At 39.8% G+C, this 17,306-nt stretch overlaps 1 protein-coding gene across 1 annotated transcript in view; it reads left to right on the top strand.

Annotated features, from left to right (window-relative positions):
• Positions 1-16,681, top strand: part of NUDT5 (nudix hydrolase 5) — a 58,660-nt gene extending 41,979 nt beyond the window's left edge. Inside the window, exons 4-10 of the mRNA XM_066233119.1 lie at positions 1,510-1,559; positions 3,116-3,223; positions 4,583-4,678; positions 5,282-5,383; positions 13,463-13,471; positions 13,606-13,659; positions 16,443-16,681. Coding sequence (XP_066089216.1) covers positions 1,510-1,559; positions 3,116-3,223; positions 4,583-4,678; positions 5,282-5,383; positions 13,463-13,471; positions 13,606-13,659; positions 16,443-16,552 — 529 coding nt within the window. The 3' untranslated portion in view covers positions 16,553-16,681. The remainder of the gene's footprint in view (positions 1-1,509; positions 1,560-3,115; positions 3,224-4,582; positions 4,679-5,281; positions 5,384-13,462; positions 13,472-13,605; positions 13,660-16,442) is intronic.
• Positions 16,682-17,306: the final 625 nt, after the last annotated feature.

Consider the following 17,306-nt stretch of genomic DNA (forward strand, 5'->3'; position numbering starts at 1 on the left):
AGAGCTCTCGTGGTATTCCTATTCTAGTGTCTTATATTTTATAAATGAATTTATATATTATTGCTCATAATTGATGGCTCATTACTGCTTACTGACCTCACCTTAACCACTATAATGATGCTACTCTTTTTGTTTTCCTTACTCCTAGTGTATTTGGAATGGGACCTTCAGTGCTTTTTCCAGCACTGTCTTCTTCAGTCTTTAGGACTAACCTTAAGAGGCAGCAGAAAGAGCTATACCAAAAGGTGTTGTCTCTTGCAATCTGTATTATTGACTTATCAGAACTGCTTGTTGGTTGGCTTCTTGCTACTAACAGGGATGTTGGGCAGCTATGAGTTGTCATAATAGTCTGTTTGACTTTCATAGATTCATTTTGACATACTTGCCCTGTAGAATTTAGGTATAATACTGAAAGATCTACAGTTTACAGAAAGTTTTTATAAAACTAGATTACTGGTAAATATCTGAAATTTTTTTAAATAGCAATGTGGCAAGATCCACACCTTAAGGACAACCAGATGGAAAGTAGGAGGGTTCCTCCAAGTAGTACATCTTATACTCACTGTTAGTAGTACATCTTATACTCACTGTTAGTAGCAGACAGATGCTGATGTCTTTCTTATCACAATCCCCAGATCCACCTAGATGTCTTCTTTAGATCCAAAATTACTTCTTTCCTCACTCCCATCTCTTACCACTACTTTTTTTCCTACTTAATAAATGGGAATGAAGGAGGAATTTCTCTCACATACCCTTTGCCCTGCAAACACCATGAGTGTTCTGATAACTGGATTTTTAGTAGTGTTCCTCTGAAACAAATAGCTAATCAAAAATAAAGCCATAAACAGGAGCAGGAACCTGCTGTTACTCACCTCATTTTCCTCTAGAAACATTTTCCCCTTAGATGTCACACACGCAAAGTAGAGTACTCTCCTAAATTTAAGAATTCCTTGGTTAATAAATGGAAGTCACAGATTTAAAATTTTAAATTGTTTAAATAACTCATTAGCTCTCATTATGCAAAGTATCCTTTTTTAAAAATTATTGAACTTAGAGAAAAGGGGGGAGGGAGAGACAGAAAACACTAATCTGTTCCTGTATGTGCCATGACTGGGGATAGAACTCACAACCTTTGCATATCAGAATAAAACTGAGGCTTGTTGTGCATACATTGCTTAACAGCTTTGAAAGCTGTAGTCATCTGCTGTGCTGTTCCCCTGAAGATTTATGATCCAAACTAAAGTATTTCAAGAATTGATTTGAATGGCAGCTCAAGTGACAGGACCCAGAGGGCTAAATGTCAGGTGGCAGGTTTTCTTTAGTAATTTTCAGAAGCTGTGAGACAGCCCAACTTAAAAAAATACAGATCTTTATTGCTGTGGTCTCACTGACCATTATCATTAGTATATTTGCATGCTTTTGCATTTGTAAAGTTCTGGCTGTACACACAAAACTTAAGAACATTCTCCTCTTTACTGCTAATGATTTTTTTCTCCTCTGCCTGAACAGAACTTGGGAAACTGTGAAACGGACAACTAGGAAAGGACAGTCGGCTGATGGTACGCATGCTAACTTATCATAGCTCTCCCTGAAAGAACTTGCTACACATTACTGCAGCGGGCTGGTGCAGGACGGTTGTGGTTTGTCTTTTACAGTAACCCAAGATCCCAAGCAGAGTTATCTTCAATTGTGATCTTTTATCTTTAAATCTAGTATTCATTTTTGCAGTGCTGTATAACTTAAGTCAGTCTTTCTTTATAAATAACTTCTGGCTTCTGTTATCTAAGCTCCGAAAGTGTTTTTGAGGGGAAGATGCACTAATAATTATAGCCAGACACAAATCAGTAGAACTTGAAGCCACGTACTGTGTCTGGATATGTTACAACTCAGGGAAAACCTTTGTATTCTGTTCAGGGATCTAGGTGAGAGCCTTTAGTGTGGAAAACTTATTCGCACTCCTCCATGCTCTCAACCATGTAGTTTATAGTTGGTGAGGAAATGGAATTAGGAAATGACTATTCATTCAGTTCACTTTCCCTTCCAGGTGTGAGTGCTTTGACTGCAAAGGTCCCAGAAACAATCCTGAAACTCACCTCTGATCTAGGGGAAGTTGGGGAATACATCTTACTGTTTTTCCCTTTTATTTTCCCACCTGTTTTTGTTTTTTTTTACTGGAACAGTAGCTGCCCAGTGCTGTTTTCCCTACTGGGAAAGTGTGCACGTTCTGGGGAGGGATGTTCCTCCTGGGCAGCTGGAGTTTTCTAGAACCCAGTGGAGGGTTTTGTTTTTAAGCCAAGTAACTTGGAACTCACTTGATTTATAAACAACAGGGCAGTGTGATTACTTTTTCTTTAATTACATTTTTAAGTGAGAGTAACTTCTAAGTTAATTGCCAATATTGTGGCTTTCAACTTCCTATTGCTGATGGCAAATTCAGATGCAGCATTTTTTTTTTGTATTTTGTATTTTTCTGAAGTTAAAAACGGAGGCAGTCAGATAGACTCTCACATATGCCCAACTAGGATCCACCCGGCATGCCCACCAGGGGCCGATGCTCTGCCCATCTGGGGCGTTGCTCCATTGTGGCCTGAGGCAGAGGCCATGGAGCCATCCTCAGCGCCCGGGCCAACTTTGCTCCAGTGGAGCCTTGGCTGTGGGAGGGGAAGAGAGAGGTAGAGAGAAAGGAAAGGAGGAAGGGTGGAGAAGCTGATGGGCACTTCTCCTGTGTGCACTGACCAGGAATCAAACCCGGGACTTCCACACACTGGGCTGACGCTCTACCACTGAGCCAACTGGCCATGGCTAGATGCAGTACTTCTTAAATACAGGAGTTTTAGTCAGATAGTGTAAAACAGATTGCTGGCATGATTGAAATGAAAGTATTAGGGACTTATCTTAGTCGTTCACTGATTGCTTCTCATATGGGCCTTGACTGAGGGCTCCAGCTGAGCCAGTGACCCCTTGCTCAAGCCAGCGACCGTGGGGTCATGTCTATGATCCCACGCTCAAGCCCGCGACCTTGGGGTTTCGAACCTGGGTCCTCAGCATCCCAGGTTTATCCACTGCGCCACCACCTGGTCAGGCCCAGGGGCATCATTTTATTTCCTGATGACAGGTGTGATGATTATCCCAGTGCTACAAAGAACTCTTCATTACGAATGTATCGTTCTGGTGAAACAGTTCCGTCCACCCATGGGAAGCTACTGCCTAGAATTCCCTGCAGGTGAGTCATTAACACAGGGAACAGAACTGCTTCTTGGGACTCGTGGGACTGAGCCAGGGCAGAGCTTAAGTACTACCGAGTTAGACATTTAACACCTCTGTATCTGTCCATGGGCTTTCAAGTTCAACAGAACCATCTCTGTAGTGAGGCCCCTCCTGCCACTCTCAATCCAGTCACCCATAGAGGCAATAGAAGGTGTGGTGTCAAGGCTCACCTTTCCAAGCCCCCTGCTCTCCTCTTTCCCACATTCTTTCTAGCTTTTTTGAGTAATTGCTTTTCCCTAATTTGTCCATTTATTTCATCTCCTATCACTAGTAATCGGCCTCTGAGAAGAAATTGACAGTAATAACTAGGCCAGACTCTAAAAACTATGAATGGAAAAGATATTTTGACCCTCCCATATGTATATCAGTCAAGAAGATTATCTTAATTTTCCATAAAATATTTTTTTCAGTTGCACAGTAAATTAAGCTATCTAGAACTTATGCAGTGTATTATATTATAGGACTTACTACTGAGTTGTTCCCAGAAGAGATTAGATTTCTTTTATTTTTTATTATTTTTTAATTTTTTTTATTTTTCTTTTATTTATAGGCTTAAGTTTTATATTTTTAAACACCATCCCATACTAGAATGAACAATGAACAACTTTATTTTCTTCCTCATTTATTTGCCATTTCACTAAAAAGAAAAAATAACTTTAAAAATGAATAACCTATATTTCATCCTTCTTTTTGCAATTTTTATTCCTTTCGGGAAAATGATTTAGAGTGGCTTGGTCCTCCTTCCACTTGGCCTCTCTCTCTACTTACTCCTCACAATGACTATGGTAGTTACCTAAGTCCACCAGCCTTCAGTTCTGTCCTTTCTGTTCTCCCTCAGAGGTGATCTTCATCTCAGCATTTCACTACAGGGTCTCAACATTATTCTGTGAAAGAGGAAGGCAAGATAGATAACAACTGTTCCCTTCTTATTTAAGAGGAAACAAACACACAAAAAAGTAACAGGTTTCCTGTGCTGTAGTCACAGAGCTGGGCTCAAAACCTGGACCAGTCAGCCACCTGAGCCACTTGTCCTCACAGGTCAACGCTGCCTGTGCGGTAGACAACCAGTACTGCTGAGATGCTTGTGAAGGCAAGAGCTAAGGAAGACAGACAAGAGCTCTCAGAACCAACTTAGTCTGCCAAGGGTTTCATTCTTTTGCTTTTTTTTCCTATAAAAGTTGCAAACCTCAGTTTTATCTGAGACCACTTTTCAGTCTTCCGATTCTTCTCATGTAGCTCGGCAGCAGCTATGTTAGAAGGAGCGGTTCAAAGGAAAGTGGATCTGCCTCTGCCTCACAAATGATTGGACTTCTAGGTCTCATAGATGATGGTGAGAGCCCAGAAGCAGCTGCTCTACGGGAGCTGGAGGAAGAAACTGGCTATAAAGGGGATGTTGCTGAATGCTCTCCAGGTTTGTACTGCTTTCCAGGTGTGTACTTGGGGACAAACTTGAAAATTAGCCAAGCCGTAGATCCTTGTGTGTATAAAAGGATTGATTTTTTTGGTGTTCCTTATGGTCACAATTCAGATGGCTTTTATTTTGGCTAAATCACTAAAATCATAATTAGATCTGGGCACCATTTACAACTGAACTTCACCTCCCCTCTAGATAAGAGCAGGTTTGAGCAGGAAAGACCTGAAGATGGAGAAGAATTAGGAAATTGTGTTGCCTTCCTGAGTTTCCCACATCTGAGCTTTATGGTATACTCACCTCATCCCCATGCCATGCTGCTCTTCAGACTTTCTCCTTGGTGTGATGAAAGGATTTACAGCTTATCCACATTACCATCTAACCCTCAGACTTCACCTGACTACTCAGGAACTCTGGGGTATATGAGTGCCGACTACTCACATGCCCTACAGGCCTACAGCACACACTGAGTGACTAAAGTAAATAGTTTCCTGCATAAATTCTGTGGTAAAGGAATTATGGGACCAATTTTCCTCTGAAGACATTTAAGTCATAAAACATGCCATTTGGTGTTTATAAATGACCTGTTGCTTCTCTCCACAGCTATATGTATGGATCCAAGTTTGTCAGACTGTACCACGCACATCGTGACAGTAACTATTAATGGAGATGAGGCTGAAAATGTAAGACCTAAGCCAAAGCCAGGTAAGTGAGCACTGGCTCTGTTTAAGGTAGATGAATTGCATTAATGTTTTTTTTTTGACAAGGACAGAGAGAGAGTCAGAGAGAGGGACAGACAGGGACAGACAGACAGGAACTGAGAGAGAGATGAAAAGCAGCAATCATCAGTTTTTTATTGCGACACCTTAGTTGTTCATTGACTGCTTTCTAGTATGTGCCTTGACTGTGGGCCTTCAGCAGACCGAGTAACCCCTTGCTTGAGCCAGCGACCTTGGGTCCAAGCTGGTGAGCTTTGCTCAAACCAGATGAGCCCGCACTCAAGCTGGCGACCTCGGGGTCTCGAACCTGGATCTTCTGCATCCCAGTCCAACGTTTTTTTGTTTTTTTTTTTATTAAATTTAATGCAGTGACATTGATAAATCAGGGTACATATGTTGAGAGAAAACATCTCCAGATTATTTTGACATTTGATTATGCTGTATACCCCTCACCCAAAGTCAAATTGTCTTCTGTCACCTTCTATCTGGTTTTTTCTGCCCCTCCCCTCCCCCCACCCCCTCTCTCCTTCCTCGTCCCATCCTCCCCCCACCCCCCGTTACCATCACATTCTTGACCATGCCTCTGAGTCTCATTTTTATGTCCCATCTATGTAAGGATTCATATAGTTCTTAGTTCTTTCTGATTTACTTATTTCACTCCGTATAATGTTATCAAGGTCCATCCATGTTATTGTAAATGATCCGATGTCATCATTTCTTATGGCTGAGTAGTATTCCATAGTATATATGTACCAAAGCTTCTTAATCCACTTGTCCTGTGACGGACGCTTGGGCTGTTTCCACATCTTCGCTATTGTGAACAATGCTGCCACAAACATGGAGGTGCGTTCTTCCTTTTGGAGCAATTCTATGCTGTTCTTGGGGTATATTCCTAAAAGTGGGATAGCTGGGTCAAACGGCAGTTCGATTTTCAATTTTTTAAGAAATCTCCATACTGTTTTCCACAGTGGCTGCACCAGTCCGCATTCCCACCAGCAGTGCAGGAGGGTTCCCTTTTCTCCACATCCTCGCCAGCACTTATTCTGTGTTGTTTTGTTGATGAGCGCCATTCTGACTCCTGTGAGGTGATATCTCATTGTGATTTTAATTTGCATTTCTCTAATGATTAGTGATGTTGAGCATTTTTTCATATGCCTATTGGCCATCTGTATGTCCTCTTTGGAGAAATGTCTATTCATTCTTTTTCCCATTTTTGATTGGATTGTCTTCCTAGTATTGAGATTTACAAGTTCTTTATAAATTTTGGTTATTAACCCCTTAACAGATGTATTGTCAAATATGTTCTCCCATTGTGTAGTTTGTCTTTTTATTCTGTTCTTATTGTTTTTAGCTGTGCAAAAGCTTTTTAGTTTGATATAGTCCCATTTGTTTATCCTGTCTTTTATTTCACTTGCCCGTGGAGATAAATCAGCAAATATATCGCTGCAAGAGATGTCAGAGAGCTTACTACCTATGTTTTCTTCTAAGATGCTTATGGTTTCACGGCTTACATTTAAGTCTTTTATCCATTTTGAGTTTATTTTTGTGAATGGTGTAAGCTGGTGGTCTAGTTTCATTTTTTTGCAGGTAGCTGTCCAGTTTTCCCAACACTATTTGTTAAAGAGGCTGTCTTTACTCCATTGTATTTCCTTACCTCCTTTGTCAAGTATCAGTTGTCCATTGAGCTGTGGGTTTATTTCTGGGTTCTCTGTTCTGTTCCATTGATCTATATGCCTGTTCTTATGCCAGTACCAACCTGTTTTGAGTACAATGGCCTTGTAGTATAACTTGATATCACGAAGTGTGATACGTCCCACTTTATTCTTCTTTTTTAAGATTGTTGAGGCAATTCATGTTCATTTTTGGTTCCATATAAATTTTTGGAATATGTGATCTATATCTTTGAAGTATGTCATTGGTATTTTAATTGGTATTACATTGAATTTATAGATTGCTTTGGGTAATATAGACATTTTAATGATGTTTATTCTTCCTAACCATGAGCACGGTATATGCTTCCACTTGTTTGTATCTTCCTTGATTTCATTTATCAATGTTTTATAATTTTCTGAGTATAAGTCTTTAGTCTCCTTGGTAAAATTTACTCCTAGGTACTTTATTTTTTTGGTTGTAATAGTGAATGGGATTGTTTCCTAAATTTCTCTTTCTGACTGTTCATTGTTGGCGTATAAAAATGCCTCTGATTTCTGATTATTAATTTTATATCCTGCTACCTTGCTGAAGTCATTTATCATGGCTAGTAGTTTTTTGACTGAGATTTTAGGGTTTTCTATATACAATATCATATCTGCAAATAATGATAGTTTTACTTCTTTATTTCCAACTTGAATGCCTTGTATTTCTTCTTCATGGTTTGATTGCTGTGGCTAGGACTTCCAGAAGTGTGTTGAATAAGAGTGGTGAAAGGGGGCACCCCTGCCTTGTTCCTGATCTTAAGAGGATTGCTTTTAATTTTTGCCCATTGAGTATGATGTTGGCTGTGGGTTTGTCAGAGATGGCTTGGCTTTTATCATGTTGAGGTATGTTCCCTGTATTCCCACTTTGCTGAGAGTTTTGATCATGAACGGGTGCTGGATTTTATCAAATGGTTTTTCTGCATCTATTGACTTTTTCATGTGGTTTTTCTCCTTCCTTTTGTTTATATGAAGAATCACATTGATTGATTTGTGAATATTGTACCAGCCTTGCCTCTCAAGAATAAATCCCACTTGATCATAGTGTATGATTTTTTTCCATATATTTTTGGATCTGGTTTGCTAATATTTCGTTGAGGATTTTAGCATCTAAATTCATCAAGGATATTGGCCTATAATTTTCTTACTTTGTGTTCGTTTGCCTAGTTTTGGAATCAGAATTATGCTTGCCTCATAAAAGAAGCTTGGAAGTCTTCCTTCCTCTTGAATTTTTTGAAATAGCTTGAGAAGGATAGGAGTTAGTTCTTCTTTGAATATTTAGTAGAATTCAATTGTGAAGCCATCAGGCCCCGGACTTTCCTTTGTTGGGAGTTTTGTGATAACTTTTTCGATCTCATTTGGTGTAATCGGTCTGTTTAGGTTTTCTGATTCTTCCAGATTGATTTTTGGAAGATTATATGTTTCAAGGAATTTGTCCATTTCATCTAGGTTGTCTAGTTTTTTGGCATACACTTTTTTCTTACAATATTTTGTATTTCTGTTGTGTCAGTTGTTATTTCTCCACTCTCATTTCTAATTTTATTTATTTGAGTCCTCTCTCTTTTTTTCTTGATGAGTCTAGTTAAAGGTTCATCAATCTTGTTTACCTTTTCAAAGAACCAGCTCCTAGTTTCATTGATCCTCTGTATTGTTTCTTTAGCCTGTATGTCATTTATTTCTGCTCTGATCTTTATTATATCCTTCCTTCTACTAGCTCTGGGCTTTACTTGCTGTTCTTTTTCTAGTTCTTTTAGATGCAGGGTCAAGTTGTTTATTTGAGCTTTTTCTCGTTCCCTAAAGTGTGCCTGTAGTGCTATGAACTTCCCTCTCAGTACTGCTTTTGCTGTGTCCCATAAATTTTGAGTGTTATATGCTCGTTGTCATTCATTTCTAGGAATTTTTTATTTCTTTTTTTATCTCATTCTTAATCCATTCGTTATTTAACAACCTGCTATTTAGTTTCCATGTGTTTGAGAATTTTTGACGTTTTCTGTTGTGGTTCATTTCTAGTTTCATGCCATTGTGATCAGAGAAAGTGCTTGATATGATTTCAATCTTCTTAAATTTGTTGAGACCACTTTTGTGCCCTAATATGTGGTCTATCCTAGAGAATGTACCATGAGCACTTGAAAAGAATGTATATTCTGCTGCTTAGGGTGAAAGGTTCTGAAGATATCACATTGAGTTGATCTAGTGTGTCTTTAACTCTGCTGTTTCTTTGTTAATTTTCTTTCTTGAGGATCTATCTAGTGCTGATAGTGGGGTATTGAAATCTCCTACTATCATAGTATTGCTGTTGGTCTCGCCCTTTAAATCCATCAAAGTCTGCTTTATAGATTTAGGTGCTCCTATATTAGGTGCATAGATATTTATAATAGTTATATCTTCCTTTTGGATTACTCCCTTCATCATTATGTAGTGGCCTTCTTTATCTCTTACTATAGCCTTTGTTTTAAAGTCCATTTTGTACGATATAAGTACTGCTACCCCAGCTTTTTTTTCATTTCCATTGGCATGAAATGTTTTTTTCCATCCTTTTACCTTCAATCTATGTGCATCTTTTGTTTCAAGGTGTGTCTCTTGTAGACAACATATGTATGGGTCCCATTTTCTTATTCATGCAGCTACCCTATGTCTCTTGATCGGATCATTTAATCCATTTACATTTAAGGTTATTATTATATTTTTTTTTTTTTTTGTATTTTTCTGAAGCTGGAAACAGGGAGAGACAGACAGACTCCTGTACGCACCCAACCGGGATCCCCCCGGCACGCCCACCAGGGGCGACGCTCTGCCCACCAGGGGGCGATGCTCTGCCCCTCCGGGGCGTCGCGCTGTTGCGACCAGAGCCACTCTAGCGCCTGGGGCAGAGGCCAAGGAGCCATCCCCAGCGCCCAGGCCATCTTGGTCCAGTGGGGCCTTGGCTGCGGGAGGGGAAGAGAGAGACAGAGAGGAAGGAGGGGAGGGGGTGGAGAAGCAAATGGGCACTTCTCCTATGTGCCCTGGCCGGGAATTGAACCCGGGTCCCCCGCACACCAGGCCGATGCTCCACCGCTAAGCCAACCAGCCAGGGCTAAGGTTATTATTGATATGTAGTTGTTTATTGCCATTTTATTCTTTAAAGCTTTATTCCTTTTTTTGCTATATTCTTTTCCCACTTTGATCTGTTTACAACAGGCCCCTTAACATTTCCTGCAGCATTGGTTTGGTTGTAATGAACTCTTTGAGGTTTTTTTTGTTTGGGAAGCTTTTTATTTCTCCTTTGATTTTAAATGATAGCCTTGCTGGATAAAGTAGTCTTGGTTGTAGGTTCTTGTTCTGCATTACTTTGAATATTTCTTGCCATTCCCTTCTGGCCTCAAGTGTTTCTGTTGAGAAGTCATATGTCACCCTTATGGGGGCTCCTTTGTAGGTGATAGCTTTTTTTTCTCTTGCAGCTTTTAATATTTTCTCTTTATCACTTAGCTTTGGTATTTTAATTATGATGTGTCTTGGTGTAGGTTTCTTTGGGTTTCTCTTTAATGGAGTTCTCTGGGCTTCCTGAACTTGTGAGAGTTTCTCTTGCATTAATTTAGGGAAGTTTTCAGCTATGATATGATTGAACAAAATCTCTATCCCTTGTTCTTTCTCTTCTTCAGGGACCCCTATGATGCGGATGTTATTTCTCTTCATGTTGTTACAGATCTAAGAGTTTCCTCTTGAGTCTCTTTTCTTTATTCTCTGCTTTCTTGCCTTCATTCAAGTTGTCCTCCAACTCACTGCTTCGATCCTCAGCTCTATCCATCCTGTTTTTAATTCTTTCCATCGTGGTCTTCATTTCTGATATTGTATTTGTCATCTCCAACTGATTCTTAATATTTCAATATCCTTTTTTATACTTGCTATTTATTTAGGTGTTCGTAATGACCATCCATTGTTGTTCTAAGATACCTAAGCATCCTTACAATCATTATTTTGAACTTCGCATCTGGAAGTTTATTTCCATATCACTCAGTTCATCTCCTGAAGGTTTCTCTTGTGGTTTCATTTGGATTGCACTTCTTTGTCTTCTCCTTATCTGTGTTTGGGTGTTTTGTTTGTAGAGTTGGTTGAGTCTTGGCTTAGTGTTGTCTGCCTCCAGTTTTCAATTGTGTTATTTCTAGGTCTTCTTGGGTTGGCATCAGCTATTATTTGTAATCCACTTTCGGATTTGGGCCGCTTTGAAGTCTTGGTTTGTTTTCTTAACAAGTGATTGTCTTGTTTACTGATCTCAGCAGGGGGCTTCCTTGAAACTGTATCCAGGAATGTGGTGGGTGTAACCTGCGACTCTGAAGGCCTCTTCTACCAATTAACCTCTCTGGGGGCAGGGTATTTTCTCAGCTTCAGTAGGGGAGGTGTATCTCAGTTCTCTATGGAGACCTGAGTTACTGCCCCTCCTCCCCACTTCTTGTTTTCAGCTGTGTCTTGTTGCACTGATTGGAACTAGAGAGATGTCTGGAGATCTGTGATCCAGAAGCAATTTAGCCTTGTTTTGTGGAAGGATCAGTCCCTCCAGGTATGACTGCCTCCAGTACTGGATGAGTAAGCTTTTTAGGTCGTCTCCTGCATTCCTTTGCCCCTGACCATCTGTCCCTCTCTCTTCCCTTTCCACTTGGAAGATAAGCCGGTCCTTTCAACACACCTCACTCCCTGGTCGCCAGGCAAGTGGCTGTGAGCAGTCTTTTCTGCTCTTTTCCCTAGAGTGAGAGCCCCTCTGGGTTCTCAGCCTAACCCCCCCCCCCCCCCCGTTCCTGTAAGCAGGGGAGATTCAGGTGCTCCCTACCAGGTTTGTTGTGGCTTCTTCTTTGCTCCTTGGTTTTTGAGAGCTGTTCTTGTAGTCCAGAATTGGTTTTTCACCTTGATTTTTCCTAAATCAATTTGTATTCCAGTTTGGTGGTGAGAGCTGGGCATCTGTGCATTTGCCTACTCTGCTGTCATCTTCAGGTCTTCAAAGTTCTCATTTTTGATTGGTCAAAAGAATGACCTTTTGCAGATATTTCATTATTACTTTTGGCTATTTTCATAATCTTGTGTATTTTAGCATTTTTCTTTTACCACTTTGATTTTTATGGCTTCTTTATATAACGTGTTAAATTATACAATTCTGTATTTTCTATATGAAAGTTTATTCTCATTTATATTATTAGCTATTAGGACTAAATGGTAACAATGAAAGTCTTCAAAATCACTGATTTGTCTTCATAGTTATAGGAATGGCATGACTGATTGTTATAGGATAGCAGCTTATTAACTCTTCTTTACTGAGTTCCGTATTTAGAAAAGCTTTAAGGAACTGTGCTCTATATTTCTTACTTAGCAAGTTTAGAATTAGAATTTTTAATACCTGTCAGTTCCATGTCCTTGCCCACCTCCTTAAAAGAGGGTTTGGTACATACATCATAAGAAACTGTATAAGAGCTACAGTCTACCATTTCTCATCCTCTGGTTGTTCCTAAATGTTTCAGTATCCCATTGCAGCTAATTTTAAATGCTCAATTTTTAAAGTAGCAAATATGCATATAACATGCTTTGGAAGAGTTTAGTACTTCCTCAGAGAGTTAAACATAGAATCACCACATCTGCCAATTACACTCCTAGGAATTGTCATACACTCATACCCAATTATATGCCTAGGAATTGAAAGCAGGGGCTCAAACAGATAACTTGTTCACCAGTGTTCACATAGCATTACTCACAGGATCCAAGAGGAAGAAGCAACCCAACTGTCCATTAACAGATGAATAGATAACAAAATGTGGTATATTCATACAATGGAATAACATTCAGCCATAAAAGATTAAACATGTTGATACATTGTATAACTCAGATAAACCTTGACAACATTGTGCTAAGTGAAAGAAGTCAGACTCAGAAAGGCAGATACTGTGTGATTCCACTAATATGAAATACCTAAAGTCAATGCATTCACAGAGACAGAAAATAGAAGTCAGAAAGGATGGGGAAGTTAGTATTTAATGGGTCCCAAGTTTCCATTTGGGATGGAAAAGTTCTGGAAATGGATAGTGCTGATGGTTGTACAACAATGTGAATTTATTTAATGCTACTGAATTATACCTTTAAAAATGGTTTAAATGGCAAATTTTGTGACCCAGGTTTCTGTTAAATTCTTAATGCCTTTTTTTTTTTTAAAGACTAATGCCTTCATCTTGGTCCCTGCTCTTTTTCACTTTCCAGTTTCCTCTCCATCCCACTCCTGACTCCCAGGACAAAAAAAGCACGTAGGACCGCTCTTCTGAGCACCTTATAGCCTTTTGATATGTCCTGCATAAAAGCCTTCCATTGTTTTACCACTCCAGGCCTTGCTAAAATGTTCTCCTTCTGTTTATTTTCAGGAGATGGAGGTATGTTATTCAGCTCCTCATGGCTGCACGTGTCTATGGCTTACTGTAATGATTGGTAATGACTATGGCATTTTGTGTTATTCTGGGAAGCTCTCCTCTTTAGCTTTGTTTTCACTTGCAGTTTGTTTGTTTAGAATTTGTGGAAGTCGTTTCTTTACCAAAGAATGACCTGATGAACAGACTTGAAGGTAAGCATTCTTGAATTACCCAATTTTCTCCCTCCTTGTCCCCAGCAAAGGGGAACTCAATGTAATTGTTTCTTTATATTCTTCCTCTTTAAAGTCAAGTACCTAGAAACTATTATAAAACTGTAGTTGACCAATAATAATGTTCCTTTCTGGGTGGCATACAGTTTGAAAATAAGAGCAAAACATTCCATGTTAGTGAAGGCTTCCAGCAGAAGGCTTTTATTCTTCTTTTATAGATTAGTCAAGATTATACTCCTGCAGATTAGCCCAAACTATTCCATACCTTAAATCTGTAACCCATGGCAATGCAGGGACATAAATATCACTTACCTGATTCTCAAATATGCTGGTATATTAGATAGTTCTTTGTGTAGGGTATAAGCTAAAGGAGAATTGAACATATTCTTTCTATAAATACTGAAGTATCTACTAAGTGCAATGTGCTGATAGTAATGAACCATACTAGCCAAGTATAACCCTTAATGAATTACTGGTCAGGCAGTTACACTGAATAATTGCTGGCCAGCCTATCTCTTAGGGCAGTGGTCCCCAACCCCCGGGCCGCAGACCTGTACCGGTCCATGGACCATTTGGTACCCGTCCGCAGAGAAAGAATAAATAACTTACATTATTTCCGTTTTATTTATATTTAAGTCTGAATGATGTTTTATTTTTAAAAAATTACCAGATTCCCTCTGTTACATCCGTCTAAGACTCACTCTTGACGCTTGTCTCGGTCATGTGATACATTTATCTGTCCCACCCTAAAGGCCGGTCTGGGAAAATATTTTCTGACATTAAACCGGTCCGTGGCCCAAAAAAGGTTGGGGACCACTGTCTTAGGGAACGCAGATCTCGTTTGATATAACTGCATCAGGATATTTTGTACTGGAGACATGATAGAGGCCTTTCAAGGAGCTCCTCTATGCAGGCTGTGCAGGTGCCTGTTCACTCATTTAATTTTTATTTCAAAAACTAATTCAAAGCATTGTTTGACCTGAAGCTTTGATAACAGTCTCTTTCTTCCTTAAGTACCAGTGGCTTACAATTTTATTTCTAATGTCTATGTTGTTTGAAAAGTAAAGTGGAGCTTTCAAAAACCGCTGTGAATTTCAGATTCCCAGAAAGTTTCCATTCCTACTTCACTGTTTTAAAGACTAGACCTAAGGTAAAAACCACCTCCAAATTCAAAGTCAGAATTAGAGACACTCATATTGAAAAGACTCAATAATTTGTTAGGTATTTTACTCAGAGAAAGTCGTGGCCATCAATTATAGGCAAGATTGAACTTTGAGTCTGACAGATTTGACTGGATTTGAGGCTAAGCCAACCATGTATCTGTTAAGACTTTGAAGAGTTTCACAGCCTCTTAGCTTCTCAGATTTTCTCATGTACCATAAGGAGACAGACAGCCCCTGTGTCAGAGAAGGCATGAATAAAAATAACTGGAACAATGTTTACACAGTGCTTCAATATTATGTGCTCCATCCTTTTATTATTTTATGTTAGAAAATTATTTTTTAAGTTCCTCCCTTCTCCCTTCCACCTAACTTAACTCCTCTTCTGGCCTCAAGAAGGGAAATACTGGGCCCTGGCAGGTTGGCTCAGTGGTGGAGCATCAGCCTGGCGTGCGGGAGTCCCAGCTTCGATTCCCGGCCAGGGCACACAGAAGAGGCGCCCATCTACTTCTCCACCCCTCCCGCTCTCCTCTGTCTCTCTCTTCCCCTCCCGCAGGGGAGGGCAGCCAGGGCTCCATTGGAGCAAAGTTGGCCCGGGTGCTGGGGATGGCTCTATGGCCTCTGCCTCAGGCGCTAGAATGGCTCTGGTTGCAACAGAGCAACGCCCCTGGTGGGCATGCTGGGTGGATCCCAGTCAGGCGCTTGAGGGAGTCTGTCTGACTGCCTCCCTGTTTCCAACTTCAGAAAAATGAAAAAAAAAAAAAGAAAAAAAGAAGAAAAAAAAAAAAGAAGGGAAATACCAAGCAAGGGGTGGGGGAGGTAAAAGAGCCACTTTTCCTAGCCTTGCTAGGATCAAAATAGAGTAATCAAATCACTTATTCAACAAATCACATTTGAGAAGTAGGAAGGAAGGTTTTTGAGTTCAGTTTACTACAAGGAATAGCTTTCAGCACTTACCAAGCACCTGCATGCAGACAGGGAGGACATACCCTGCCTTCGAGGATTTAAATGTCTCATCTTGTTCCTAAACAAGTGGCTAGGAAAACAAGAGACAGATTTGAAGTCTGATAATCTCCATCTGAGTGAAACAGAAGTTCTCATTAAAACCCTTTGTAGTGATTCTGATATCTCATTCTTGGTAGAATTCTAATCCTATCATGCACACAGTTCACTAGCATACACGAAATATGTAACCCCCAGCAATAGGAGACACACATGATGAATCTTCAGTAAGCTACTGAGTAATCATCACCATACAGCTTCATAGTAGCAAAGTCTGATAGTGAGTTCTAAATCAACAACTGGATCTATAAAGCTTTGCTGTTTTAACTTATAAAATCATCTCTGATATATGTGCTCTTCTGTCTTTAGTCTTAATTTTGTTCTTGTCTCAAGGTGGAAATGTAACCCTGCTTTTATATCCTTTATTCTTACACTAGAGTAAGAGCTTTGAAAGCAGAAAATGTCTTGTTCATCACTGTATTACCAGCATCTAACATAGGGACTGGCACATAGTAGTTGCTCAGTAAATACTGACTGAATGATAAGGGAGTATTATCCTTATATTAAGTTCATTGTCTAACTTGTATCCTTTGCTTCCTGTAGCTCTGGTAGCTGAAGAATATCTGACAGTGGATTCTAGAGTCTATTCGTATGCTCTGGCGCTGAAACATGCAAACACAAAGCCATTTGAAGTGCCCTTCCTGAAATTTTAAGCCCAGACGAACGTAGCCATGTTTTTGTAAATGAGGCCACAAGGCCTCCTTCACTAAGACTGTATTCAGCTAAGTTTAATAGAGATTTGAAATGACACTTTTCATAAAATAAAAACAACAAAGAATGCATGTGGTGGTATGGAATTATAATTACAGGTAGGCTATTGCCTTTATTTAAATGCTAAATCCAGCTAATATTAATAGAAAAGAACATAAATGTAGATGTTTAATCCATTTTTTTAAACTTTAATTTACTAATCTAGAACATCTGTTTATATAGAGGAGCCTTGAATTCTAAATTATGTCAATTATTCCCACCCTCAAACTCCCAACATAAAATTCTGTAGCTGAGCCTGACCGGGTGGTGGCGCAATGGATAGAGCATCGGACTGGGATGCGGAGGACCCAGGTTTGAGACCCCGAGGTCGCCAGCTTGAGCGCGGGCTCATCTGGCTTGAGCAAAAAGCTCACCAGCTTGGACCCAAGGTCACTGGCTCAAACAAGGGCTTACTCAGTCTGCTGAAGGCCCACAGTCAAGGCACATATGAGAAAGCAATCAATGAACTAAGGTGTCGCAACGAAAAACTGATGATTGATGTGTCTCGTCTCTCTCTGTTCCTGTCTGTCTGTCCCTGTCTCTTTCTGTCCCTGTAAAATAAAATAAAAATCTATAGCTGAGTATGCAAATAACTATATATGTACTTACTACATTAGTGATCAAACAATCTTATAAGAAATCTATATAGGGATTTTC

This window comes from Saccopteryx bilineata, chromosome 5 (assembly GCF_036850765.1).
Source record: "Saccopteryx bilineata isolate mSacBil1 chromosome 5, mSacBil1_pri_phased_curated, whole genome shotgun sequence".
Taxonomy (NCBI): Eukaryota; Metazoa; Chordata; class Mammalia; order Chiroptera; family Emballonuridae; genus Saccopteryx; species Saccopteryx bilineata.